The 25,022-nt window shown below is 55.0% G+C and overlaps 10 protein-coding genes across 10 annotated transcripts; 6 read left to right on the top strand and 4 right to left on the bottom strand.

The window, feature by feature from the left end:
- Positions 1-37: 37 nt before the first annotated feature.
- On the top strand, positions 38-2,888 carry F5Z01DRAFT_653069 (WD40-repeat-containing domain protein). Its single transcript, XM_046263336.1, has one exon. The coding sequence runs from the start codon at positions 95-97 to the stop codon at positions 2,828-2,830; it is 2,736 nt and encodes a 911-aa protein (XP_046119347.1). The 5' UTR covers positions 38-94; the 3' UTR covers positions 2,831-2,888.
- F5Z01DRAFT_653068 (uncharacterized protein) lies at positions 2,889-4,794 on the top strand. Its single transcript, XM_046263335.1, has one exon. The coding sequence runs from the start codon at positions 3,130-3,132 to the stop codon at positions 4,738-4,740; it is 1,611 nt and encodes a 536-aa protein (XP_046119346.1). The 5' UTR covers positions 2,889-3,129; the 3' UTR covers positions 4,741-4,794.
- A 452-nt stretch (positions 4,795-5,246) lies between these two features.
- F5Z01DRAFT_53031 (putative translation initiation factor eIF4E3) lies at positions 5,247-6,486 on the bottom strand. Its single transcript, XM_046260450.1, has 2 exons — positions 6,241-6,486; positions 5,247-6,189 (listed from the first exon to the last, which is right to left on the bottom strand). Exons 1-2 carry the CDS (start codon positions 6,267-6,269, stop codon positions 5,376-5,378), a joined length of 843 nt encoding a protein of 280 aa, XP_046119345.1. The 5' UTR covers positions 6,270-6,486; the 3' UTR covers positions 5,247-5,375.
- A 907-nt stretch (positions 6,487-7,393) lies between these two features.
- On the top strand, positions 7,394-8,235 carry F5Z01DRAFT_653064 (uncharacterized protein). The gene has a single exon (XM_046263334.1). The coding sequence runs from the start codon at positions 7,575-7,577 to the stop codon at positions 8,139-8,141; it is 567 nt and encodes a 188-aa protein (XP_046119344.1). The 5' UTR covers positions 7,394-7,574; the 3' UTR covers positions 8,142-8,235.
- F5Z01DRAFT_653063 (Alpha/Beta hydrolase protein) lies at positions 8,236-10,079 on the bottom strand. Its single transcript, XM_046263333.1, has 6 exons — positions 9,198-10,079; positions 9,010-9,145; positions 8,847-8,961; positions 8,679-8,793; positions 8,501-8,629; positions 8,236-8,457 (listed from the first exon to the last, which is right to left on the bottom strand). Exons 1-6 carry the CDS (start codon positions 9,885-9,887, stop codon positions 8,308-8,310), a joined length of 1,335 nt encoding a protein of 444 aa, XP_046119343.1. The 5' UTR covers positions 9,888-10,079; the 3' UTR covers positions 8,236-8,307.
- Positions 10,080-12,404: 2,325 nt separating this feature from the next.
- F5Z01DRAFT_742796 (uncharacterized protein) lies at positions 12,405-15,638 on the top strand (the record flags this gene model as incomplete). The annotated part of the gene is made up of 3 exons (XM_046266879.1): positions 12,405-13,499; positions 13,530-15,127; positions 15,193-15,638. 3 exons carry the CDS (start codon positions 12,405-12,407, stop codon positions 15,398-15,400), a joined length of 2,901 nt encoding a protein of 966 aa, XP_046119342.1. The 3' UTR covers positions 15,401-15,638.
- F5Z01DRAFT_52803 (uncharacterized protein) lies at positions 15,601-17,503 on the bottom strand. The gene has a single exon (XM_046260446.1). The coding sequence runs from the start codon at positions 17,309-17,311 to the stop codon at positions 15,800-15,802; it is 1,512 nt and encodes a 503-aa protein (XP_046119341.1). The 5' UTR covers positions 17,312-17,503; the 3' UTR covers positions 15,601-15,799.
- Positions 17,504-18,152: 649 nt separating this feature from the next.
- Positions 18,153-19,006, bottom strand: F5Z01DRAFT_653054 (uncharacterized protein). The gene is made up of 3 exons (XM_046263332.1): positions 18,787-19,006; positions 18,692-18,733; positions 18,153-18,626 (listed from the first exon to the last, which is right to left on the bottom strand). The coding sequence occupies exons 1-3, from the start codon at positions 18,830-18,832 to the stop codon at positions 18,388-18,390; spliced, it is 327 nt and encodes a 108-aa protein (XP_046119340.1). The 5' UTR covers positions 18,833-19,006; the 3' UTR covers positions 18,153-18,387.
- A 2,357-nt stretch (positions 19,007-21,363) lies between these two features.
- Positions 21,364-21,713, top strand: F5Z01DRAFT_653049 (uncharacterized protein). Its single transcript, XM_046263331.1, has one exon. The coding sequence runs from the start codon at positions 21,380-21,382 to the stop codon at positions 21,614-21,616; it is 237 nt and encodes a 78-aa protein (XP_046119339.1). The 5' UTR covers positions 21,364-21,379; the 3' UTR covers positions 21,617-21,713.
- A 148-nt stretch (positions 21,714-21,861) lies between these two features.
- On the top strand, positions 21,862-24,398 carry F5Z01DRAFT_52686 (uncharacterized protein). The gene is made up of 4 exons (XM_046260444.1): positions 21,862-22,262; positions 22,323-22,380; positions 22,506-23,212; positions 23,273-24,398. The coding sequence occupies exons 1-4, from the start codon at positions 22,107-22,109 to the stop codon at positions 24,302-24,304; spliced, it is 1,953 nt and encodes a 650-aa protein (XP_046119338.1). The 5' UTR covers positions 21,862-22,106; the 3' UTR covers positions 24,305-24,398.
- Positions 24,399-25,022: the final 624 nt, after the last annotated feature.

Raw genomic sequence — 25,022 nt, 5'->3', positions numbered from 1 at the left:
GCAACTCGGTTTGGGGAAAAAGTTTCCAGACCCGAGTATCACCACCAGCGAATTTTCAAACGACCCAAACGCCAGGGCGTGTTGAACGACAAGCATGGCCAGCAAAACTCCTCTGAAGACGACATTCGATGTCGATCGAGTACTGAGGCCGATATTTACCGGCGGCTCCGTCTCAATCGACAACAATGCCAAAATCTTAGCGACAGCCATTGGCGAAGATGCGATTCTCACTGAGCCCGCCACCGGCAAGCACTTGGCGCAGATTGAGGGCGATGGAGAAACGATATCAACTCTCACATTAACGCCTTCGGGTTCGCACCTCATCGTTTGCTCGAGGTCTCTATCCATGCGGATATTCGCTTTAAAGCGCGCCTCGGACGATACTCTGCAACCCACGTTGCTGCGCACGTTGAAGCCGCACGGCACCCCAGTGGTGGTACTTGCTGTCGATCGCACGAGTACTTTATTGGCGACGGGTGGTACGGATGGAGGCATCAAGGTCTGGGACATTGCAGGCGGGTTTGTCACGCACACGTTCCGTGGCACGTCCGTACTGGTTTCTGCGCTGCGGTTCTTCGACGTTGCTGGGCGCGCTGAGCAGGCTTCAAAGAACGGAAAATCAAAGAAGGGCAGCCGCAATGGGGCTGGTGCGGAAGACGACGAAGACGAAACAGAAACGACACACTTCAGGCTCGTGTCTGGTAGTCAGGACGGCAAAGTCAAAGTGTGGGATCTTAACAAACGGAGCTGCATCGCCAACCTAGACTCGCACGTGTCCGACGTACAGGCCATTGACTATTCCCCAGAACAGCAGGCTATTGTATCTGCTGGCAGAGACAAGACGATCATTTGGTGGGATGCCAAGTCGTGGAAGATTCGCAGGGTTGTTCCATGTCTGGAGCTGGTCGAGGGTGCCGGGTTCGTTGACAATGGCGAGCTGACATGGTCCGCTGGCGCGAATGGATGCTTGCGCATCTGGGATACGGACAGTGGAAAGGAACTGAGTGGAAAGCAGCCGGCGAGAAGCGAGGAAGAGGCATTCACTACAGGCATCTGTCGCCCTGGTATGCCCTTCATTCTGTGCGTGCAGGTCGACCACACTTTGTCCCTTTTCCAGCTACCCAAAAAAACCGACGCTTCCACACTCACACAGATCGACCCCATGCGAAGGATATCCGGAACCCATGACGAGATCATCGATATGGCCTATTTGTTGCCCGACCGGTCATTCATGGCACTGGCTACCAACTCGGAAGACGTGCGCATAGTGTCAGTGTCCGAATCGTCGATAACAGAGGCGAATGCCTGGGCACCCTCATCAGCGTCGCACTTTGGTCAGGATATTGCGCTCCTCAAGGGACACGATGAGATTGTCATCACCCTCGATGTGGACTGGTCTGGACACTGGATAGCAACCGGAGCGAAGGACAATACTGCCAGGGTTTGGCGTGTGGACCCGGAGAACAACTCCTATACATGCTGGGCGACATTCTCTGGCCATGCTGAGTCGCTAGGCGCTGTCGCGCTGCCCAAGGCCGTACCTGCAGAGTCAACTGCCGCACGTACTGACCCTCTCAATCACCCTCCAGCCTTCCTCATCACCGGTTCGCAGGATCAGACCATCAAGAAGTGGGAGATCCCGCGACAGCGCCAGGAGAAGGGCCAAAAGACCGCTGTGCGATCCGCCTTCACCCGCAAAGCACACGACAAGGACATCAACGCCATCGCTGTGCAAAGCTCAGGGGTTCTGTTCGCGTCAGCCTCGCAGGACAAGACAGTCAAGATCTGGTCAACAGCAGAAGGCGAGGTTCAAGGCATTCTGCGCGGGCACAAGCGCGGTGTCTGGTCCGTGCAGTTCTCACCGTCCAACATGCCCGTTATTCAGGGCGACGATGGGCCAGTGACGAGCAAAGGGCTTATCCTGACTGGAAGCGGCGACAAGACAGTCAAACTGTGGAGCCTATCTGACTTCACCTGCCTCAGGACGTTCGAGGGGCACTCGAACAGTGTCTTGAAGGTTGCCTGGCTGAAGATGCCCGTCAACAACGAGAAGAGCAAGAGGCCGGTACAATTCGTCAGTGGGGGCGGCGATGGCCTGGTCAAGGTATGGGATGCCAACTCGGGGGAGACGGAATGCACGTTGGACAATCACGAGGACCGTGTCTGGGCCATAGCTGTCCAGCCCGAGACCAACGCCATCGTCTCTGGCAGTGGTGATTCCACGGTGACCTTTTGGAAAGACACCAGTACGGAGACACAAGCTGCTGCCTCGCAAAAAGCGCTCGAGTTGGTGGAACAGGAGCAAGAGCTGCAGAACCACATGAACGCAGGTTCATACCGCGAAGCTATTGCTCTGGCACTGCAGCTCAACCACCCGGGGCGTCTGCTGTCGCTGTTCACCTCGGTCACGACGAAGAGTCCGCCAGAGGAGGGTAGCTTGACGGGCGTCAAGGCTGTCGACGAAGTGCTGGCTACGCTGTCAGATGAGCAGATCTTCCTCCTTTTGCTACGCTTGCGCGACTGGAACACCAATGCACGCACGGCGCCTGTTGCCCAGAAAATCCTCTGGACGTTGGTCCGCAGCTACCCAGCTTCCAAGTTCTCTAGCTTGTCCGTCAGGGGTGCGCGTGGTCAGCAGAGCCTCAAGGATGTTCTGCAAGCATTGAAAGTATACACTGAGAGGCACTACAAGCGCTTGGAGGAACTCGTAGATGAGAGTTACCTGGTGGAATATACCCTGCAGGAAATGGATAGTCTTGCGCCGACGCTGGAGAATGGGGAAGATGCATTGATGCAAGAGGCAGGGCAGGACACCATCATGGCTGGCTAGGCAGGTAGAATGTTTCTGACAGAAAAGAAATTTCCGCGCAATGATCTGTATTCGATACATGCCAAAGGGCGAATCAACCGTGATTATTACCTCAATTCAGTAGCTGAGGCTCACAAATGCTAGCAAGCTTGCCCCAAGATTTGGCGTTGAAAGACGTGCCCCACAGCGATGACGATCCAATATTTTCTTCAGCCTTGCCGTTCGCAACCATCCATCAACTGCTTCGTCAATCCCGCCAGCAGCCGAACCTTACCTCGCGCATATATCCTAATACGAAGCTTATCGGCTGAGTAGAAAATATGGCTAAGCGCCATGCCTCCGAGGCGCTCGAAGACCTCAGCGGTGTCGCGTCACCCGCCTCCAAACGTTGGCGATTCGACGACCTAGACTCGCCTCTCGACGGCCCGACACCAAAGGAAGACAAGCCGATCAATGGCGCGTCGAAGGAGGAAGGTGAAGAAGATGAAGAGCTCGACGACGAATTATCAGCGCCGGTCCCCGTTCGCCAAGCTGCGCCAACAGACGGCTACGCAGACCTCTACCTAGACACAATCCACCGCCAGGTTCTGGACTTTGACTTTGAGAAGCTTTGTTCAATATCGCTATCGAACATCAATGTATATGCCTGCCTCGTCTGCGGCAAGTACTTCCAAGGACGAGGACCAAAGAGCTACGCGTACATCCACTCCCTGGATGAAGATCACCACGTCTATATCAACCTGGAAACACAGCGAGTCTTTGTCCTACCCGAAGGATACGAAGTCAAGAGCAAAGCCCTTGATGACATCAAATATGTCGCCGATCCCACATACACAAAGGAAGATGCGCGAGATCTCGACCGCGTCTCGAAGACGAGTCGCACGCTCGATGGAAAGGAGTACAGTCCAGGCTTCGTGGGCATGAACAATATCAAGGAGAACGACTATCTCAATGTCGTGGTACAAGCGCTTTCGCACGTCGCGCCTCTGCGGAATTATTTCCTGCTGGAAGACTTCTCTTCCAAAACAGAGCTCGTCAGGCGCTGCAGCATCCTCTTTCGCAAAATCTGGAATCCGCGGGCCTTCAAGGCGCACGTCTCCCCCCACGAGCTACTCCAGGAGGTATCCCTCCGATCCAACAAAAAGTTCACCCTGACAGCGCAGTCTGACCCGGTGGACTTTCTCTCATGGTTCTTGAACAACCTGCATCTCGGTCTCGGTGGCTCGAAAACCAAACCTGGGTCCTCCATGATCCAGCGGACATTCCAAGGGAAACTCAAGGTCGAATCACAAACAATCACCGCAAGAGCCGACGTGGGCGACAGGCTGCGATTTGAGGAGGCTGCCGATGTCAAAGTCGACGTTGCGCGGTTCATGTTTCTCACCCTCGATCTCCCTTCGGCGCCTCTATTCCAGGACGAGCTCGAGAAGAACATCATCCCGCAGGTGCCCCTTACCACCATTTTGAGCAAATACGACGGGCGAAGCGCACAGGAACATCACGCCCAAAGGAAACGGTATCGCTTGCTACATCCGCTCCCGCCCTACCTCGTCTTCCACGTGAAGCGCTTCTCGCAAAACAAGTTCATCTCGGAGCGGAACCCTACTATTGTCACATTCGATGCCAGGAACCTCGACATGTCGCCCTATGTGGAACCCAATCCGGCTGAACATCCGCCAGGCGAGCCAATATGGTACGACCTCGTGGCAAACATTGTGCACGAGGCCGTCCGGACGCGCGAGGATGTCGCGGACACAGGCGAGGAGAGGAAGACGTGGAAGGTCCAGCTTAAGGACAAGGCAACGGGCGAGTGGGTCATGGCGCAAGATCTCTACGTGGACAAGGTGCAGAGGGAACTGCTGTACCTGGGAGAAACATATCTCCAGGTCTGGGAGAGAAGGCGAGACAGCAAGGGGAAAGGCAAAGCCTAGGTAGTCTAGGATGCTGGGCGGTGAGCAACAAAAATCACCAATGTAAATTGGACACGATGAAGTCATATCTTCGAGTATGCATCAAACCGCTGTATCGCCGTGCCTCCGTGTCAATGCGCTACTGAAACACCCATCTAGCACCTTATACCAAATCAAAAACCAGGCCTTCTTCTCAGACCTTTCATCCCAGCAATGCATGCATGCAAAATCATACGCCGCCCTACAATGACCTGACAATGAATGCGTGCCAGTGGTACAGGAAGGGTGGCGTGCAAATCTCGAGATGCTCGAGACCAGTAGTATACAATGATCAACCAAAACAAAACACAAGGTCGCGCGTGAGGGTGATTGCAGGCATGGGCAAGGAGCCCCTTTAGAAGAAGCTCCTTTCAGAGAGGCGGAGAGCGCGGAAGCCTAGTTCATCTCACTTCTCGCGGGCCGCTTCTCAGGGTTGGCCTCTTTAGCCTTCTGGTTCTCGCGGCGCTGCTCGTCGAGGGCTGTGCGTTGTTGGATGCTCGAGTCGTGACTTCGAAACTCGACGCGCGTGTTGGCGGGCAGCTTGAGGATGTGCTTCATGAGTTCGCTGGACGAGGTCAGTCATTTGTTCAACCATACCAACCATGCACATGGACAGCTTACCGAATCTTGAGCACGCGGCCACCGTCCGTCTTGGTCCAGATACTCAAGATATCTTCGCCATTTCGGACACTCAGCACGGCGCCGCAAACATCCTCGCCCGCCTCGAAGAACTGGTCTCCAATAAGCGCCAAGAGGAGGTCTTCCCAGTAACGATCAGCCACGCCCTTCTTCAGCCTCACCACCCACTTGCCACCCTTCTTGTTGACCTCGTCCTCCCAAATTGGCCGGATATCCTTTTTGAAGAGATGATAGTCCGACACCACGGGCAGTGTCGAAGGGCGCTTCAGGTGCTCATATACATCCCAAAACTCTTCCGCCGCTCGAACGGTTGCAATAGGATGCAAGGTGTGCTCATATTCGATGTACCCATGTGCCTTAGAGATGGGTGGACGATACCAGAAGGTCCATGAATCTATGAGCAGATGTAAAGTCGGTACCGTGCCGTCAAGAGATCTGGCCTCGGAGATCGAGGCCATGCTGGGAGTCTTGCCGATTGGTTTGGCGTCTTTCGCGACGCCGGGCTTGGGTGCCGCCGTACCCATGGCCGTATCGAAAGGATTACCTCCGGACTTGGGCGTCTTCGCAGACCCGAAGGAGGCGAATGCGCCTGAGCCCAGGCCAAAAGCGCTGGATGCGCCCGTTGGCGAGGTCAGCCCTCCACCAGGTGTTGTAGCACTGAGGGGCCCCGAGCGCATGGACGATGCATTGTCGCCGCCCGCGCGCTTGGCAAAAGATGCGTTGCGGGAAGAGGGTGGTTCGTTGGAGGCGCCGTTGGGACCAGAATTCGTGGTCAGTGAGAGTTTACCGGTGCTAGCAAAAGGTCAGCCAGAGAAAGAAACGACTGACAGGAGAGCCGCTTACTTTGCTCGACGGGTCCATAAATTATCCATGAAGGCGAGTAGCTGGTCCTTCTGAGAGAAATACAGGTGTTGCTATCGCAGTGCGGGCGGCAGGTCAGGTGGTTGTCACGGCGAGTGGATGGCTAGCAAAGGTTCTTCTTGATGCTGGGTTTTCCGGAGGGGTATCGTATCGAACAGATCTCTGGGAACGTCGTGCCGCGGGGCTGTCGCGAGATGAAGAAATATCGTGCTTATTGATACACACGTCGCGTGGACGAGGGGCGGGCGTTGTCGTCTGGTAGGAGTAGAGGGGGCGTTTGCAATGAACAGGCGGTCGATTGACGATGGGATTTTCTATCGCTTTTCCAAGAGCTAGCGATGCGCTCTCTTGATACAAGTTGATAGGCTGGTGGATGAATTATACGGACGGTGGCGTAGTGAGTTGGAACGTTTGTGTGAATAGTTGAGTGTCGAAAGTCGAGGTGCTAGATAGATAGGTGATGATGATGTTGGTGGTGGTCGAATGCTTGGTTGGAAATGGTGGTGTGGGTGGACTGATTCGGAAGGACCTTGGACGTTCTTGGGTCACAGTGCTGCAGGCGGGTGTTGGAGAATGGGGCCTTTGGTGAGAGGAGCGCGGTGGATTCTGTTGCAAAATTCAGCCGCTTTGCAATTGGATTCGGCCTCAGAATTTCGGCGAGGGCGCCAGTCATGGCAGCCCAAATTTGTTCAAAAGACCCATTAATCAAGCCTCCACACATCCGACTTGAGACTCATCCAACTGAGGAAGGCCTTGACGATGAGTACTCGTTCACTCCAGGCTCATAGGGTCAGCATATCCTGTGGAGTCTGCACAAGGTTCTGACATGGACTCGACGCAGTTGTGATGCAGTCAAGATAATGCATTCAAGACAAATTCCAGTCGCTTTACGAGATAATTACCTACTCTGTAATTAATTGGGGGATGTGGTTGCACCTCGCAGCTGCGCTAAGAGCTTGTTCGACGGACAGTGCTACAGAAGGCGATGTCTGGTCTGCATTGCATTTGACTCCAGGATCAAATACCAAAGTAACAACTGTGACATCTGAGGTGTCTGACTAAAGATATTAAAGAAGCGGCTTTACCAACGTCTTGACCTGTAGAGACACGAATTGCTCGTGGTGAGGTATCTTACAGATCTCCCAAGTGATGCCCCACAAAATTGTTCTTATCGCCCCTCGTCACCTCTTATCGCCTAAAAATTTCCCAAGATTCCCATCATCTCACCATTGCGACCACAGCTGCTCCCCATCTAACCTAATAACTCCCCGTCAGACGTGAAAAGCGAGCATCACTGTTCGCCCATCCCCGTTACCATGGCGCCCTCCAAGACTCGTACCATAAAGAACAAGAATGCGGGCCCTAAAAAGACCGACGACGAGAAGCCGAAATCCAGCAAATCATCGGCTGGTCGCAAAGGCCCCGTCAACGCCACGCAATTGAAGGAGAAGAATCGCGCGCTTCTGCTCAAGAAGCCCAAGAGGAAGACCTACACCGACACCGAGCTCAACATCCCCAAGCTGAACATGATCACGCCCGTGGGTGTCGTCAAGCCCAAGGGCAAGAAGAAGGGCAAGGTCTTTGTGGACGACAAGGAAGCGATGACGACCATCATGTCACTCGTGCAAGCAGAGAAGGAGGGTCAGATTGAGAGCAAGATGACAAAGGCGAGACAGCTGGAGGAGATTCGACAAGCGAGAAAGGAGGAGGCGGCGAAGAAGGAAGAGGAGCGCAAGACGAAGCTGGAGAACGTGAAGGAGTCGCTCAGGAAGAAGAGGAAGCGTGGCCCTGCTGACAAGGACGACGATAACGTTAAGGGTGCCTCTTCTGCGGGAACAAAGGCGGGCAAACCCTCGAAACGGAAGAGCGTGTCATTCGCATAGAAAAAAAAGAGGCGCGGATGATGTTAGCATTGCTAGGTGTTACTGGCGTACGGGATATCATGGAAGCATTGATAAAATTATGCAAATCTTGCCATTACGATATTATGACTCTACTCTATTGACCCGACCTCGTCGTACGGTACGTTCTATATCTATAGTGATGATTCTATGTCGTGTCGTGCTGCATGAAGAGGTTGCGTCGCATGGGGACGTATCTGGTCCCTCTATCGTTGTTGCCCGTGGTCTCGGGGTCCTTGCTTGGCTTGATGCTTTCCAAGTCCGTCTCGAAAGCAATGTGGTTGAGGAAATTATATACCTGACTTGTCAGCATGCACAATGTCGGGTCGAGGGACACATACCGGCTTGGTATACCACCGCGAGCCTCCTGACTCAAACCAGCACAGATGTCCACCCATCGATGTGGTCAGAAGGATAGTGTCTGGGTTCTGACGGAACTCCTCATATGGGATTGCCTCTTTGACTGCGATCTGCATATTGTAAGCCAATGGCGCATAGGTTCTGGATAAGGAACTTTACAGGGTCGTCGACCGCGTGCACAGCTAGGAATGGTATCCTAATTGACAGCACCGCGTCGGTGGAGGATGCGTCGCGATAATACGAGTATACAGTCGGGTAGCCCCAGCTAGGGCATCTAGCCGCGTCAGCGTCGTAGTCCACCGCAAGCCAGGCCAACGATTCACTTACTGTACCAATTCGTCAAACTCATGCAGATACTTGACGCTGACAAGCTTTTCCATGTCGAGGTTGGTGTTCTTCGCCAGGTCATCTTTGTGATTTTGCGCAAGGGCCCTCATGGATCCTGAGAAGGTCAGCGTATACACCTTGTCACTTAAGAAGCCATACATACCGCCCATTACTCGCAGATAGACCTCTTTCCCAATCCATGTTTTTTGCAGGATCTTACTCGAGATCTCCAGATTGAAGGGGTTTGAGCAAACAACTGCGGCCTTCAGCTCACAGTTTGGCCCTTCCTCGCCGCAGTACTTCAAAGGTCAGTGGCCATTCCGCCGTGGGTGTCTTGGCAAAGATACTCACATTCGTAAGCATGTTTGCGCCCAGTGAGAATCCCAATCCGAAGACAGGTCGGTTGGGGAACGTCTTCCTGACCCATTTCACGACCTGCCTGACATCCCATGTCGCCCGTGCGTTGTACAGGACACCGCTCGTGATCTTGGTTCCTGCACATCCACGCGCGTTGATTACGCAGATCTCCCAATTCCCCTGCTCAATGAATGGCTGGATGCAGTGTCGCAAGTAAACTTCATGAGAGCCTCCAGAAAGACCATGCAGGATGACCATCATTGGCTTTTCGTCGTTAGACCCGGCATCCACAGCTTTCCATTGCTCCTCAGTAAAGTTCACTGTCCTAGGGAACGAAATGCTGTCGTCCTCGTCATCGTGAGGAGGTACCACGAAGTCGACGGCAAAGGTACCTTCGTATTCCTTGGAGTCCGCTGTGAAGATCCGACGACGATAGTACACTGGCGGCCCGTGTGGCTTGGTCGCCGTCCACATGGTCTGCACATGCCCGTTGAAGAGAAGAGGGTTGAGCTGGCAGGGAGGCGTCGCATTCTTTACAATCGTCAACAGATCAACATCTTGGTGGGCTTCGTCCAAACTCTTCTGCGAAGAGTCGGTGGCCACCTGGGTATCACCACGGGACTTGATGGTGCGCGTGGTAGGTGCGTGGGTGAAGTCGATGTTTGAGTGACCGAGCCACTCCATTGTGAGAGTTGGTGGTGACGTCGTGCCTCCGGCGAGCCAATCGATATAGTAGGGATTGCAGTGTGTGATGGGTGTCCTCCGCAGTTGAGACTGTTTATCAACGAAACTCACGCGCACAATCTCGAGAAGAAGCGAGAGACAGTACTTGCAGATCAGGGGCCCTGAACAGTGTTGAGGTCAATTAATAAGGCATATCCCGAATCAAGGTCAAGAAAACCCGGGCCAACATGTGTGTGGACCCCTACGAATGCGGCCGATGAAAGCCCACAGACGAGTATAAGCTGCACGTACGATATTATTTCTCTCTTGTGTCACAGCATCTATTGGTGTACATCGCCCAGGAAATCCGTTTGCTGCCGCATAAAATTGACAAAGCTGCTTCCACGAATGTGAGACTTTGCTGTGCACCTCCAGACAAGATAAAGTCATTCATGTGTAAGTACTTGACTGGAATTGTGTCGAAGTCCGTGCCGAGGCTTTCGGACTCGCTGTGAAAGCACTGAACTCCGTGCGTCTCGCAGTGTCAAATCCGATTACAAGCATCTACTACGTACTTCTGTACTTACTGAAGTGGTTGTTAATTAAGGTATAGCATTATGGCTACTGATCATGGCAATAGAGCCGCAGTCAACTTGGAAGAAATTGCTCTGGTTGTACAATCTACTTACCAAGATTTGATAAACCAACCATAATATGAGCACGGGTTGTGTCACGCTCCGCTGCATCTCATGCTAAAGGCAAAGCTTCGGCCGGTTTATACATCCATATGAATAATCTATATAAATGTATACAGGATCATCGTAAGAAAAACTGATAATAGTGGTCGAATTCTATCTTAATATTTTGTAATTGGTAATGACAAAATCAGGAACAGGTGCTTCCAAAACGCCGCGAGTGGCTAGCGGCGCGAAGTGGTGTGACACGTGACTTGGCCATGGTGCTTGCCAACGCATCACAGTGGTGGCTTGGGCAGTACACCAATTACCGCACCACCATTCGCACCGCACCTTGGGGATACCATCTCGGATCAACGACCGTTATGACAGGTTCTATGCGATGCGCGAACGACTGGATCTCGAAATCCACCAGCCGGTTTTACGAGTCCGTGATGGGCACCCACGGTAGCTGACGTCTTTGCTGGCACGAACTATTCCGACGACTGATCGACCCTCCTCGCATATGGACCCTACGACATTGCCGAGCTAGCGGTCTGAACCAGACAGCTACATTGCGCTGATGGGAACAAAGGACTAGGGCATTGCGTCGCGCTCGCTGCGAAGTAATGAGTACTAATACTACACAAGGCTGCGTCCGGAACCGACTTGCCCATCTGTAATGGCATTTCGCGTGCATTCTTTTCGGGACACTCTGACTCTTTATACCACCCAGCAATTGCTGAAACTCAAGGAATGTTTCACTCCGTTCCCAACAAGGCGGTATCCAAAGATGGAGGTCGGGTTCGAAACCCTACAACATGGCCCAGCTGCTTGAACATGAAAAGGCAGAGAGGGTTGTGACCCCTTTGCCCGCCATATGCTTGACGGTCAGGGTTTTATGTTCGACAGATGCATATCAGTCCCCAGGTCTTGCCTCCCCATTGCCCGAGGAACCTGGACATCCATCGGGACTTTGGTGCAACCTGCGTCATGGCAAAGCGTCATCGCTGAGTATAGCTGTCGCTGTTGACATCTTTGACTGAACTCTCCACGGTCACGGTGGAAGTTTCGGACGTGGCTTGTCCTTTGCCCCTTATGTAGTTCTCAAACGCCCATGAATGACCTGTCGGGATCGCGTGTCTTTTGGCATCGACCTGACTTGAACACGGACAGGTGGACATACTTGCCGGTACGATGCAGTCGGAAATGGTCGCGCTTGATGGGCGGGCAGGAGGCGGCGAGTTAGCAAGCAAGCCTCACTTGATGGCCTTGCGTTTGAGTGATGTTGCGTGCGGGTCGTTCGTTGTGCGCAACGAACCACGCACCCGCGAGGAGACTGGGCCTGATGACAACTATGACCTGGGGGTTTGACCTAAGGAGTAATCCTCATCTCACAGACGAGGCCACAGAGCCAGGGTCCACACGATTGCTGCAACGCTCTACTCTACGGAGTACGATGCGTAGGCGATATCTTTCTGCCCCAGCTGGAGTCCACCCGTGCAACCCTCAGCTTCATAACGTCAGTCGCTCGTTGCACTCCGGTCGCCACGCCTCGACAGCCGCTTTCGAATCGCAGCAAATGACTTGATCCGCTCAGCAGAGAACGAGTTACCGGGACTTTCTCATTTACAGCCTCCGCGCGACCGGTTGCAATATTGTTGCCAAAGCAAGTTTGGACGCGGACGCAGATGACCGGGTTGGTTAGCGCCGTGGTACAGTCTTGCAGGGTCGGCTAAGCCACGGCCAATCCCGCCCAGCACTCAAACGTTCACTGATTGCCCCGACTGCACTGGCCCGCCATCAACCCTGGCTTGAATTATCCAGAATCAGCACAGTTTTGCCTTGTCTCAGGGCGTCAACCATGGCAAGCCTGCCAGAGCGTCCGCCGCGCTCTCATGGCTCCATTCGAGATGACATAGACCTTGACGAGAATCGACATCGATCTCGCACCGAAGGACGCGCGCATTCATCTGAACGACGACAGTCTCCACCCCGACGACGGCCACGCTCGCCGGATCATGATAGCCAAAAGGCTCGCTCCTCACGGGCTCGCTCAAGGCACTCTCCAGACACGATCCAACGCAATACTCGACAGTCTCCCAGCGGTAGCGATACTCGCCGTCCGGCTGATGCGCAGGATTTGATCCCCCGATTCAGAGACAAGCAACAACGTGACCCAGAATTGGGCGAGAGCCACCGTCGACGCAGCCGAAGCCGCGGCCGTGACAAGGAATCCCCGTCTGCCCCCAAAAGGCACAGAAGCAGGACACGTTCGCCCAGCGATCGTCATCGCAAACGATCTCGAAGACATTCTAGTACCTCTCGAAGGGATCGTGGCCGCGACAAGATCAAGGACATGGACAAAGAACGCAGTCGGTATCGTGAAAAAGATCGCGACCGTAATCATAGCTCGAAACACAGTCGTCGTCACTCGCCGCACGACAGGCGACGGGATTCGCCTCGTGCTCACGCGTCGCCTACCCAGGACGACCATTCTTCGTCGCGATCGAACAGACACCGCGAAGATTCAGAAGCACCGCGTGACCAGGCATCACGCCGCGACAGACACGAATCGAGACACTCCAGGATCGACGAATCTGATCGTTTTGGTCACCAAGACTTTCCGATGGAGCGGCCAATCGAACTCTCCAGCCTTGCACCTCTCGAATCTGTAAGCCTCCACGACAGCGAGGCACGTCCTCGCGAGCGCAGAGGTAGAACCCGTTCTCCATCAAGCCGAGGAAACAGGAGAGGTCGACGGCCTACACCCGATGGCCCTGCCGCTGCCTATTTTGATGAGGAAATGCGTCATCGCGATCCGTATCGCGGCGACTACGACTACGCACATGGCCGACACTACCCCCCTCCTGACCCGAGATATCCACGTTCTCCTCGTGGGGCCTCATACCGTGCTTCGCCGCCCCGTTCACCTCATCCCCCCAACCGGCGTGGTAGAGTAGGGCGATATTTGCCCCCTTATCATCAGTACCAGTACCACCAAGGCCCGGGAGATTACGACATGCCGCCACAGGATGGGCCTTACGGGCCACCCCCGGGATCTTATCGTGGAGGATACCATGGCGGGAATCATCGTGGAGCTCCATTCAACGGTCGTGGCGGTCCACGTGGCATGGGCTACAAATCGTCACAATGGGGTGGTGGTTCAGGACATGGTCAATCAGGGCCGCCGGACGAGCTCAACGATCAGTATCGCTCACCGAACGATTATGCGGACCAGCCATTGAGAGAACCGGAGCCTGAAGACGCTAGCATCGATGAGGCTTCAAAGGCGTCGGACACGAATGGCAGTCACCCTCCTAATGCACCTACTGGGCCGTCGGGCTCGGGGCGTCCGCCGCCGACTGGACCAAGCAACAAGTTTAGCTTTGCTTTCAAGGGGCCCTCGAAACCAACTGCGCCCAAACCCGAGATATCCCAGAAGTTCAACGCCCCTCCACGGAGGAGGTTGTCGCTCGACAGGGCAGACAGTGATAGGCAACCTCCCGCTTCCGCGCCGACTGAACCCGCCTCAGCCAGAGGGCGACCTGATCCGAGGTCGCTGCCACCTATACCTGACGGCCCCAGAGTCGTACCGCGGATGCGCAAAGTGAAAAAGATAATGCGGCGACCAAAACCTCGCCCGACACTCCCCTCGGAGCAAGCGATTTCGGAGTCTGTCTTCTTCCGCAAGCCTGGCAACGAGTCTGTGATTGGGTCCGGCACGTACGGCAAGGTCTTCAAGGGGTTGAACGTGTATACAAAGGACCTTGTCGCCCTCAAGCGCTTGCGGATGGAAGGCGAAAGGGATGGGTTCCCCGTGACAGCGGTGAGGGAGATCAAGCTGCTGCAGTCGTTGAGACATCTCAACATTGTGAATCTTCAGGAAGTCATGGTCGAGAGGAACGACTGTTTCATGGTTTTCGAATACCTTTCCCATGACCTTACGGGCCTCCTCAACCACCCCAGCTTCACCCTGAACCCGGCGCAGAAGAAGCATCTTGCGAAGCAGATGTTTGATGCCCTCGATTATCTACATGATCGCGGGGTCCTGCATCGGGATCTCAAAGCAGCCAACATCCTTGTCAGCAGCGAAGGCATCCTCAAACTAGCTGACTTTGGCCTTGCTCGATTCTTCGCCAAGCACCATCGACTGGATTACACCAATCGCGTCATCACCATCTGGTACCGCTCCCCGGAGCTACTCCTTGGAGAAACGCAGTACACCGCGGCCGTCGATGTCTGGAGTGCGGCGTGCGTCCTGGTGGAGATCTTTGTCCGGCAGGCCATCTTCCCCGGAGACGGTACCGAACTCAGCCAACTCGATAAGATCTACGGCATCCTCGGTACGCCCAACTTGCGGGACTGGCCTGGTCTGGTCGACATGGCCTGGTTTGAGCTCCTCAAACCAACTGTCAAGAGGAAGAACGTGTTTGCGGAGAAATACGAGGACCGAGTCACGCCCAAGGCCTTTGATCTCCTCAAGCGCATGTTCCAGTACGATCCCGCTAAACGCCCCACAGCGGCCGAGGTTCTACAACATGACTACTTCCTCACGGAAGAGCCTTTGCCAAGACAGGCAGTAGAGTAAGTCACCTGCCACATTTCCCATCAAACCGTACGAGGCGCTAACATTTTTTTCCCCCACGTAGACTCGCTGATATCGAGGGTGACTGGCACGAATTCGAGTCCAAGGCGCTTCGTAAGGAGAATGAACGAAAGAATCGTGAGGCGCGCAAGGCCAACGCCGCCCGCGACAAGGAGAAGAAACGAGCTGCGGAGACCGAAGATGCTGCTGCGCCCGAGGCCAAGAGACCCCATGTTGATCTTGGTGCCGAGGAAACTTCGGAGGTTGCGTAGGAGCATCGGCCCACAGTGGTGATACCGGCACGGACAGTTTGAATAGGGAGTTATAGGGGAAAGTTGTTTATCTCATATGGTCCATTGGTGTCTGGTTAGATCACACTTTATACGGCGTTTGGGAACGGGCATTTCCGAGACAGGCAGCAAGGGATGGTGGGCGCGGGCGAAGTATGTACAACATCCATATATACCCCTGGGGGGCAATAATCCTCTCGGTAAGAGTCATGGTGCACACAATGCCATTTCCAGACGCAGTCATGTTTGGTCATTTCTTCAAGTGCTGTCTACCAACACTAGATGTATATACAATGCTGGCCACTACTTGGGCTTGTTCGTGCCCAGTGTCGTTTCTCATAAATATCATAAGTCGTCATAAGGTCGTCCTTCTTCAGAAGCTCAGCTAGCACCCCTCTGCACACCTTTCCCTTTCGTATCCGTCGAGCGCAAAAGCTCGCGAAGACTGCCCTCTGCTCGCCCGGCGGCCTTGGGGGCAGCAGTCTCTCCCGCGCGCCACGGCATCCAACCGGTCAACGCGGAGATGAAGCCCTGGGGTGTCCCGGGCTGCTCAGCCGGTAACGGTGCCCTTTTCGCCGAGTTTCGATAGACTTGTGACACAGTGTTCGCGGGGGGCGGAGGAATATTCTCCTTGTTCTGTTCCCTCTCGGGGACTGTGCGGATCTCCAGTTGGCTCGTCGAGGCTTTTGGATGAGCTGGCTCGCTGAGCAGCGCACTGCTCGAGTTGCGGGGTGATGTCGTGTCGACGTTTGACTGCACATTGATGGAGCTGTCGATGAGCGCGAGGGATGCTGACCTCCTACCCTGTGGAGTCTTTGGTGCCATCGGACTTTGGTCGTCGTCTGTCGTGGTGCTGCGTGCTGAGACAGGTGACGCACGCCCTGAACCTCGCTCGATAGCTCTGCCGCGCACCTCGCGGGCGAGTTCGGCTGCCGATTTGTTCTTCTTAGACTTGTCTTCGTCCGAGGACCGGCTCGAGGACATGATGGTCTCCAATGTGCCCATGGCCCGACTGCTCCGCCTAGCTCCATTCCGTCTCTTTCGAGAACGTCTCGAACTTCGATCGTCATCAGATGTGATCACTTGCAACGTCGGTCCCTGCCCATCGTTGCCGTTTGGCGAGCCCACAAAGGTCGAGCCAGAGCCGTGAGGATGGTAATGCACTTCGTACTGATTGCTCAGCGAGTATCTGGATTTCGCACAGATTTCTGCGATGCGGTCAAGGTCAGCATTGATATCACTCCCAGCCTCCTGCGTGTCCATGTTGGCCATGAAACCTTTAAAGGTGAAAGCCTCGATGGGGGGCAGCTTGGTCTCGTCCGCGGGACTAGGTCCATTTCCTTTCCCCCCGGCGCCTCGGGCTAGTTTGGAAAGCATTCCGTTTCTGGCGGTCGTTACGGAGCTCGCAAAGGGCATGCTACGGCCGCGAGCAGTAGCGGATTCCCCACTCTGTGAGACTGTGCCCGGGCCTCCGTGGACAACGACACCTCTACGAGAAGTGCTTATCGGTTTGTTGTTCTGGGGTGCGTAGTAACTCCGGACAATGACAGGTTCGGAGTAGGTTGTGCTTCGCGCACCTGTTGAACGCTCGTAGCGGTGGCGGCTGGGATAGTTATTGTTGAGCTCCCTGAGCGCAGACGTCCGGTTCTCGGCCGTCGAATTGTCCACGGGAATGGCCTTGCCCTCGGCAACGGAGTGTACGAGAGTCGTGGACGATGGGTTCGTTTGGAACGAGCGGATGAACGAGAAGGGAAAGGCACCCTGACGGTTGGTCACCACCTGGCCCTGCAGAGAGGCATTGTCCGATATCGAGCGCTGGTGATGTGAAGCATTTGATTTTCGAGCCGGCGAAAGTCGACGGGAGGAAGGAACAGAGGCAGCGGAGGGTTCCATGGTGAACCTTGCCAACGATATATGTGCGTTGCTTCGCAGGTTCTCAGTACCTGGCTAGCAGGGGCGTCTCGCTACTCGGTGCGCAAGTGGACCGTTCCAGGCATGTATATGCCCGTGCTATGCTGTCTTGCAGTACACGAAGACCATGCGTGGTATTGCAGGACAGAAAAGCAGAGGAAGATTGGTGTCTTGAGAGGGGCGGCGGATCGATTACTTAGGCCACACTCTGCATAGGCGTGTTCGCAGTCGGGGACTTGTTGAGCGGGCCGGCCTCAATTGACGAATGGAAGGTGCAAACCAGTGCTAGACAATGCGCGCTGCGCTGGAAGAGGAGAATCGGTATGCAGCCGTGATGCACGGTCGACGTGGAGGAAAGCTGGCGGTCAGTCAGTCGGTCGAGAGGGTTGGAAATGGAGAGGCCAGGGCCCAGGCACTGCAGGCAGGGTGTTGACCGAGGATCGGCAAGTCGCAGAAATGCCCCGCGTTGGGAATTTTGGTGGGTTAAAAGTTAGAAGGCACGTACGGAGTACGTACTTTGCCAGTATCCGTGAGGTAGAAAGAAGAGGGTCCCTTGAACTCCAGATTGCCAGGCGTCGCACCTTTAGCTCATCGTCTTGATAAATGCGATGATTTTGTGGTGGTCTAGTGGAGGGGCATCTCATTCATCAAAATGATGTTTGGACTGAGGGGAGCAATGCATCTTCATCGAATCACCAGCGTCGGGAGATATGCAACGTGTCGTGGCTGCCGTTTAAAGGTCCAGTCGCAGGGCAGGACGCACACGGCGAGGAGACGGGCAAACACCCATTGGTCCTTTGGGCCTTTGGGCACAGCATACAAAGTTGAGACAATCGAATTGACAAGTGGCATTAAAAGTACGTACTATTAGTGTTTGAAACAGCGGTTCGTGCCGAACTGAAATGATCAAATTCCATTTACTACCACGCAGGATAGGATGTAAGGATACAGCGTCATCCAGCGAACAGTACAGACAATTGCAAGAGACCGCCTAGTAATCTTCGCGCACTCAACTCGATTTTGGCATGGAAGCAAACTTCTCGCAACCAGCGGACACCTCAGTTGTAGGCTGGTGCTGGTGCCGGTGCCGGTGCAGGTGCCACTGGCCTTGCCATCGTGCCGTAGCTGCGACCACCGTTCTGGACCTTTTCGCTGTAGATGCCAGGCGCGTTGTTCGGTGCGGGTTGACCCAGAGCGGCCTGTTCGCGGCGATCATAGTAGACCCAAATGATATAGAAGCCATGCAAAATCCCGGGGAAGTAACCCAGAATTGTGAGCAGGATATTGACCAGTAGATCTGATGAATGTGTTAGGGTGTTGCTTCGCTGCCAAGACAGCCGAAACTGCATCGAAATCACTTACCCATCCCACATCCTGCCAGAGCGAAGACTGCAATCGGGGGAACTGCGCAGGTCATTAGCCATGAACATGAAGCCTAAGAAACTCTGCAATCATACAGAATAGGTTGACAATAACCAGGATGACCGCGGCACACCCACCCATTGTGGCGAGCTTGTTGGTGATAACGAGGAGAATGGAGTAGGGTAGTCAAACTAAGGCGACTCGCGCTCAACTGACGAATTCAGAGAAGTGATATTGGATCGGAGAGAGTCAGGATGGTGATAAAGGAATCGAGCAAAGAAATAATGTTTGGCTCAAGGTTGAATCTACTAGAGATGTTTCTTAAGATACCTGATGGTAAGGAATGAACACATGACGTGTACGGGCGTACAAGATGGCATGATGGGGTGACGTATACGGTACGCGTACGCCTCACTGCCGAGCCGGCAGGTGAGCGAAGCGTGAATGACCACATTTCTTACACACAGCCCTAAACCATTACTGACAAAACGAAGCAATGGTCCATGACGTTCGGGTTGGCCCGGACCGTGTCGCTTTGCCCAATGGCTCCTCCAGTCGCTGGTGTTGGACACCTTTGGATGACGCCCTGTACGTACATGCAGGGACTGCCGTCTTCAGTGAAGCAGAGCCGCTCAGCCGCATCGCATCGCACATGCGCATCATCACGCGGGATTCCACAAATCCCTGGTATACGGTGCACCAGCTACTCACAGCCCGCATCCTACCTTGACTTCAGGGACACATTGTTCCCTCCAAGGCCACCCTTTAGTCGGCGGCACTCAGTAGACCGGTAGACCCCTCCAATAGCTGTCCCGGACTGAACTCACAAGCATCGTTGTCCAAATGCTGACGGAGTTGATCCCAACTCTCCCACTTGGGCGTACAGTCAGACAGCTTGGGAAGTATCCTGGCGACCTTGCCCAGCGATTGCGCGCCGCCGTTCACCACAACGCGCACTTGACTCTGCCGAAGGCGCGCAGACCCTCGTCGACAATCACCTCGATAGCCTCGTAGATGATCGGGTTGCTGGACTTGCACTCGCCGATGCTATGTCTGGTGCCAGGCGCAACTGGGAAGTTGGGAATGCTTTGACCAGTGGCTATGCAGGTGACGCTAAAGACACCCTGGTTGAAAGATATCTCACGCGTGGGAGCGCAGAGCTCCTCACACATGCCATCTCGCTCCACGGATTCAGATAGGGCGTCGCTGCCGGCCGTAGAGAGGCGGCATAGACCATCACCCTTCAGTGATGCCTATGACTGGAGTGCGAGGCATGCCCGTCACTCTAGGCTCAACCCTCACTTATATAGGCGTCCATGTCTCGGCATACCGCACAGTAGGTCGCAAGTGCGCTCCGATGCCCAAGAGGACAAGGCGAGTAGTTGCAGCGGAGGATCGAATTCCTATCGCTGCGGTTTTTGGCTGTGTAAGTTGGCATGAGAGCACGGGCCGCATGCCCATGAGATGAATAGGACACGGCCGTTGATGCAACTCATATAGGTAGCCGTGGCATGATCGCCAAGATATGGTCGCCGACACGTGGAAGAAATCTAGGATAGTAAGCTCTAGACCCTAGCCATCGAACAGCATGGAATCCCATGCCGACAGTCGTTGTACTTGTAAATGACCTGAAAAGTGCGGTAGGACGCCTTCGACTTGGAGCTCATCGGTTAGGTGACGGCTCTTACCTGTGCACCAGCAACCCCCAGTGCCAGCAGCGCGCACGCGAACCTCAAGAGCTCTCCGCGTAGGTCAAAGAGACCAGAACGTGTTCGGAAAGCCCCGAGTTGTGTTCCCAGAGAGAGGCGTTTCCGTCCAGTCCCGCTCCTCAGCACGCATTGAAACATGGACCATGAATCAAGCCTTGCTCTCCGCCTTGCCATGCCGAAAAAGAATGTGCAAAAGCCAAAGTGAGTAGTGTACTAGGCGATGGGGGCTGCGACCGGCAGCGGAGTTTGCCTCATGTCCGTAGTACTGCTGCGAGCTTGGTGGCTTGGGGCGTATGTCGACTGGATGTATCCGTAGGAAAGTGATGGTGCGTAACCAGAAGCTGGTCAAAGCCACTGAGACGGGACGCGACGAAAAGATTCTCATCGCAGCCATCACGTCGCAGCAGCGCATACCTCGGAATGTAAGTTAGTCGTCATCCTGTTGGAACATGCAATATCGCATAGACCGGTGACTGATTACGGTCGTGGAAGAAAGGGATCTCGCGGCTACGACTAGCGGGACGGGACGGGATCCGACGTATGAGGGACTTGACGTCCCTGATTAACGTTGGGACAGTGCTTGTTCACTTGATATACTGTAGGTGGTGACCGTTGGAGCTATGCCGCGGATAGAGGGCTGTGCCACGTAGAGTAGGCTGTCCCTGGGGTTTCATGGCGTTGATATATTTGTTTGACGCAAGGATAGGGTCGCGTATGAGCATGGTCAACACATTTCGCCTACGTATTTGTGCATTGAGGCGGATCGGTGAGGCGCGCTCGGTGTCTATTGGGAAGATGAAGTTCAATGTCATTGGGGGTTCCCATGTACAGTGGGTGTACGTACCTGTTAGCGCGCTGTGCCTGTCAAAGTCCACCGCTACGCTTACTGTGCCTTTATTAGTGCAGCTGCAGTCTTGCTCCAAGCTTCATGCCTCGTGGTGAACGATGGATACCTTAGCTCAACGGCCATGACTAGACTATGTTTGCCTCTTCTTTATGGCAAGCCTCTTGTTTGTCTTTCCAAAGGTTATTAATGGCCTTTGTCCAGAACTACCCTCGATCTACCTATCATCGCCTTTGCCAACCAGGCCAGGATGTCGGATGCAGAGGAAATGCGTCGTGCCCACTATATTTGGAGAGCCCTCACTGTGCGGATAGTAAAACCCCACATTTTGACGTGCAACGGCCAACGGCTTTCAGGCTGGGCGCCCCCTGAGAACGCCAGTTCCCGCCCTCAGGAACCCGAACCTGCACGCTGTCAGCAGTGAAGCCTTGTGGGAAGGGACCTCCAACACTGTGCCAGGCAAGACGCGGGCACGCCTGGGCGCCTGCCTGCCTCCACTCACTCCTGGGATTGAGTTTCTCTATTCTCTGCTGCCTCACCTCCCCGTTGCCAGAGCTTCAGTCTGGTAAAACATCTTCACGCCAGCATCGCCATTAGCCCACTCTCCCCCCCTCCCCCCTTTTCTCTCGCTTATTCTGTCACGCCGAGCCAGCTGGGTCACAAGCTGCTGCTCGCCATTGTCACCAGCTGATTGACAGATTCAAGACAGTCAGGCCGGACCGACGAACCGCCCGCCGCCGACAGTTGCCTACTGCATTTGTTTGCATCCGCAGACTAACGCCTCGTCTGCCTATCACTAGCTATCCGCAGCTACTCGATCTCGCTCTTCGTCTCCGGTCGATCGCCTCGAAATCGCTTCATCATGGCCTCGCAACAACAGACTCCATTTAGCGTTGACCGCTATGTGGTTATCCACGTTGCGACCACCTGTGACGAGCACGGTGTCTATGTCACCAAGGACTCTGCCGAGGTCATTGAGCTTGGATGGATCCTGATCGACGCCAATTCGCTTGAAGAGGTAAGCCATCTCAAGCGCCGAGACCTGTTGAACAAGACAGCTAACTGTTTTGCTCTGTAGCTCGCTCATGAAAGTGTGCTTGTCAAGCCAGTCAACACACCCATCACCCCCCTCTGCAGTACGTTCCTGAGACACCCCTCCAACTCCGAACCGCCACCATTGTCGACAAATGCACGCAGTGCATCTTGCTCGCTCAAATAATCGGAATACACCATCGGATTCAGTGCTGACATGGCTATCTAGCGAGCCTGACCACCCTGACTTGGGAACATGTCCGAAACGCGGGTACCTTTAGAGACGCTATCACTAGATTCGACACGTTCGCCAACGAGCACCTCACGAGCAAGAACCTCGACTTCGTCTTCGTCACTCTCGATGCCTGGGACCTCCGCGTCCAGCTTCCACGCGAGGCCCGCGACAAGGCCGTCGTGCTGCCCCCTTACCTACAGCACTCGCGCACCTTCGATCTTCGCACCGAGTACCAGCGCTGGCAGCAACGCCACCCAGAATCGCTGCCATTCGGTCCCTCGATGCTGTCCAATATCTGCGCTGCTCTCGAGGTGGAGCCCGTCCAGTCGAGCGCTCCCATCAAGCACAACTTGCCCTTCCATCTACAGGCTCTCGCCCCGGCTTCGCCTCGCAGGGCTATGGAGGAGGCAGTCACTCTGGCCCGCGTGCTTGGCGGCCTGATCCGAAAGTCGCAGCCTCGGGGCGAGCACCCTGATGTCCTTACCAGGCCTATGGATGCCCGCGCTGATGTGCGGGCTTTCCTCTCTGAGCGCAGCAAGGTGCTGCACATGTCCGGCCTTCCCCACGACACCACTCAGTCCGAGCTTGAGAGCTGGTTCACTCAGTTTGGTGGCCGCCCCATCGCTTTCTGGACCCTGCGTACCCCTGAGCAGCACAAGCCCACGGGCACCGGCTTTGCCGTCTTTTCTTCCCACGAAGAGGTAAGCTCCAGCCAACGAATGCGCTTCTCGTTGTCGACATGAGTTACTAACCTCCCCTAGGCTGCCGAAAGTCTGTGCATGAATGGCCGCGCTCTCAACGAAAAGGCCATCGAGGTCTCGCCTTCATCCAGCCGTGTCCTCGACCGCGCTCAAGATATCCTAACCCCATTCCCTCCCAGCAAGAACCGACCTCGCCCCGGCGACTGGACCTGTCCCTCTTGTGGCTTCTCCAACTTCCAGCGCCGTACAGCATGCTTCCGCTGCTCGTTCCCTGCCATGGGTGCTGGCGGTGGCGGCGGTCACCAAGAGATGGGTGGTGCAGGCGCCCCCGGTGGTTATGGCTACGGCGGCGGTTATGGCCCGCCCCACATGATGGGTGGCCCCCCTCCTCACCATGGCGGACATCACGGCCACATGGGTCACGGTGGTGGCCGCATGGGCGGTAGCGGCGCTGTGCCTTTCCGTGCTGGTGACTGGAAGTGCGGCAACGAAGTCTGTGGCTACCACAACTTCGCCAAGAATGTTTGCTGCCTTCGCTGCGGTGCCAGCCGTGCTGGTGCTGCGGTCGTTGCCGACTCGGGCTACCCTGGTCCTGGTCCGGGCCCTGGCCCTTCCATGGACAACGCGTCTCAGTACAGCATGAGCCAGAGCTCCATGTCTGGCACTCCGGGTCCCGGATCTGGTCCCTTTGCATCCGGCGGCTCCTTTGGCGGCTCTGGTGCAGGCGGCTACAACCAGCACTTTGGAGGCCCCCCAAGTCACTTCCTTCCAGCTGATATCGGTGGTGCCGGTGGCAGCGGCTACCCAAGCTCCCTTAACACTCAGGGCTTCGGCGCTGCCCCTGGCGCGCACTCTGCTGGGCCCTTTGACAGCCGTGCTGCCGAGGCTGCTTTCCAGTCGGCGTCGAATGGCCCGGCCTCCGCGGGACCTTCGAACAACTTCTACGGCTCGAACAACGGCAACAACAACGGCGGCGGCAACGGCGAGAACGACCCCTTCGCCTTCCTGTCTAGTGGCATGGGCGGCCTGTCTGTCAGCGGTAACGACGCTCGCCAGAATGGCGGCAGTGGCCCTAGCAAGTCGCCCGCTTAAGCGTAGCGACTTGCTTGGCAACAATCACTCGATTCTGGCTTGATGCACGTCTGTGCCTACGTACCTTTTCCGATTCAAGTACACGACGAACCGGAACGACGAACATAGAAAGATACTCTTTCGAGCAACGGCAACTACCTTTTCTGGCATAGACCATTGTTTCAGGGACTGCAGGATGGACACAATTTATGTACACGTGCCTTATCTCAGTGTGTATGCGCGGGGTTCGGTTTGGGAAGACCGGTTGGTTGGCTGGAGTGTCGGATACCTCGTTTGCACTATTTCCTTTTGTTTTTGTCTATCTTTTGCTTTCTACACCTTTTCGTTGCTCGTCTCGAGAGACGAAAGAAAAACTTTGGCGAGGGGACGAGCTGATGGCCCGCACACGAAAAAAAGTTGGACTATATCATGGCCGCTTTGAGTCGGCAATCTGGACAAACGGATCTTTGGCTTAGAGGGGAAATCTATCGATATCTTGCCCTTTTGGCAGGACGACTGTCGCCTGGCTCAGTATCAACCCCCGAGAGCTCTTTGCAGGATTACAGGGGAGGAGCGCGGAGTGAGGCGTCATGGCCGACCCTGGGTTTTTCTTTTTTTTCTTACACAAAATGAGACAGGTCGATGGGGAGATCCTGTGGGCGACGGGTGGCTGGAGATTTTGCAGGGTTCCCCATCTACATACAACTGGTGGGGTCATCGATCTTTATATATTGCTGCG

This window comes from Emericellopsis atlantica (genome assembly GCF_019669845.1).
Source record: "Emericellopsis atlantica unplaced genomic scaffold F5Z01scaffold_10, whole genome shotgun sequence".
NCBI classification, from domain to species: Eukaryota; Fungi; Ascomycota; class Sordariomycetes; order Hypocreales; family Bionectriaceae; genus Emericellopsis; species Emericellopsis atlantica.
Note: the sequence above shows the minus strand (reverse complement) of the source record. Positions and strands in the feature narration are given on the sequence as shown.